Source organism: Penicillium verrucosum (genome assembly GCF_028828655.1).
Source record: "Penicillium verrucosum strain IBT 35672 chromosome Unknown utg000001l_segment0_segment0, whole genome shotgun sequence".
Taxonomy (NCBI): Eukaryota; Fungi; Ascomycota; class Eurotiomycetes; order Eurotiales; family Aspergillaceae; genus Penicillium; species Penicillium verrucosum.
This window is the reverse complement of record NW_026643210.1, coordinates 9,486,813-9,488,779: the sequence shown is the minus strand read 5'-3', so window position 1 is coordinate 9,488,779 and position 1,967 is coordinate 9,486,813. Positions and strand designations below refer to the sequence as shown.

Genomic DNA, 1,967 nt, shown 5'->3' with positions numbered 1-1,967 from the left:
CGAAAACAATCAAGAGGAAAAAAAAAAAAAAAAACACCGGGTCCTCATGGATGCAAGCCTGAGGGTAGGCAAAAAAAAAGTCAAATGATGACTGAATCAGGCGCTGCAACTCCATGCGAAAAGATGGTCCTCGTGGGATAGGGGGAATAACGGATTCGCTGAAAAAAGAAAAAAACAAATGGACAAATGGAAAAGTTGGAAAATGAGTCACAGAGCCAAATGAACCAGCGGTGTGTGCAAAGGACAAGAAGGACAGAGGTGACGAGAGGTGACAGTGCCCAGGTGGGATTTCTGGAAGCGCCAACAGCGAGGTATTAGGTAAGCGCGGGGGAGGCAATGGACCCATGGATGTCCAGATGGGTCCCGAAGTCGGCCCGTGCATGTCCGTGTATGGTCGCATTCACAAAATACCAAGGTACCACCCAGTAAAGCTCAGATGTGGCTGACGATCGACCATGGCATGTTCTGCTGCTGTTGTGATTCGTAGTGTTGAATGAGGCGATCTCGCGGGTATCACGGTTGAAGGGGAAAATAAATCGGGTTTAGGCACCGCTGGGTGTGGGTCTCTGAACCCCTCGGGGAGATGCGGGGTGGAATTAAAAGATAAGGCGCGATAATGACATGATTGTGAAGAGAATGGGGCGTATTCGGAGAGCGCCTGCGCTGCGCCGGGAATCACCGGTGAGCTTATTGACTGAGCACCTTGGATGCTGACTGAGCACGTCGTTTCGGAGTGGGCGTGACGCGGTGCTTCTTGCGCTTCGTTGTCTCGCGCTCTGCCACAATGCTCTGCTTTGCTGTACGGAGGGCGTGGGTTGCTCGGGCGTGGGCTTCAACCTTGGCGAGGAAGTTGGCCCGATCTTCTTGTTCGGCAATTGCGCGGAGGCGTTGGAGTTGCTGTTCCATGGTCACGGAGCAGATCGTACCGGCGTCCTGGTTGATGGCTTCGTCCACTGTTTGTTCAGCGGCCGAGTTCTCTGGCATCCACAGGAGGTCGTCGTCAGAGAGAAAGGCGCTGGCACATGAATCGGCGGAGTTGTTGCTTGAGAGAGATGGACGGTTGGGCCATGAGGGGAAGGCATATGCTGCTCCCATCTCACTAGAGAACGACGACTTCCGTGGGCTAATATCGAGGAGAGAGTCGGTGGGAGTTGGTGGAGGGGCGAAAGGACTTGACATGGAAGAAGATGCGCTGCCACTCCAGGCAAAGGTGGGTTGTGCTGGATCTGTGCTGGCGATAGGAGCCGCCGCCTTGGGGAGCGACATCTCATGTAGACGTGACTGAATAGGAATCATGATGACGAATATGTTGAGTAAATGTTGAGAAGGGTTGGCAATACCAGGGCCCAGTGGGTGAGAGACAACAGTGTGGAGGGTGTAAAGTGTAAAGTGTAAAGTGTTAGGTGTAAGGCGAAGTGAAGAATGAAGAAGAGTCGAGGAGGGTTGTTTATCAATGATCGGTGAGAAGGAGACACACAAATAGATATCAAAAGATCAAAGCCGGGGAAAGACTTCTAGACTTCCCGACACCCTTGCAGTCGAGAAAATCAAATTCAAAAAAAGGAAAAAGAAATAAAAAAAAACCCAAAATAGGTAATCCAAAAATAAAAATAAAAGGATAAAACAAATAAAACAAATAAAATAAAAAATAAAAAATAAAATAAATCAGAACAATCAGGCGGAAGGAGGCTTCCGCAAACAAAGGGCTACCGATCAACCTTGGGACCTTGGAACCCTTCCAAGGTTGGAAGTGGAACTGATCGACCCAAGCAAACGAATAAAATAAAAATAAAATAAATAAATCCCAAAAAGGAAATTTATCTGTATTTTTTATTTGTCAATTTTGTCAATTTCCAGATGTATCGAATTTCTGGATTTCTGACACACGGGGAAAGATCGGATCCCCGGTTTAGCGCTTTTCTTTCTTTTTATTCTTGCCTCTGACTCTGACAAGTCTGACAAAGATA

The 1,967-nt window shown here is 48.0% G+C and overlaps 1 protein-coding gene across 1 annotated transcript; it reads right to left on the bottom strand.

Annotated features, from left to right (window-relative positions):
* Window positions 1-687: 687 nt before the first annotated feature.
* Window positions 688-1,296, bottom strand: N7516_003437 (uncharacterized protein; the record flags this gene model as incomplete). The annotated part of the gene is made up of 1 exon (XM_057216157.1): window positions 688-1,296. The coding sequence occupies one exon, from the start codon at window positions 1,294-1,296 to the stop codon at window positions 688-690; it is 609 nt and encodes a 202-aa protein (XP_057078040.1).
* Between the last annotated feature and the right edge of the window lie 671 nt (window positions 1,297-1,967).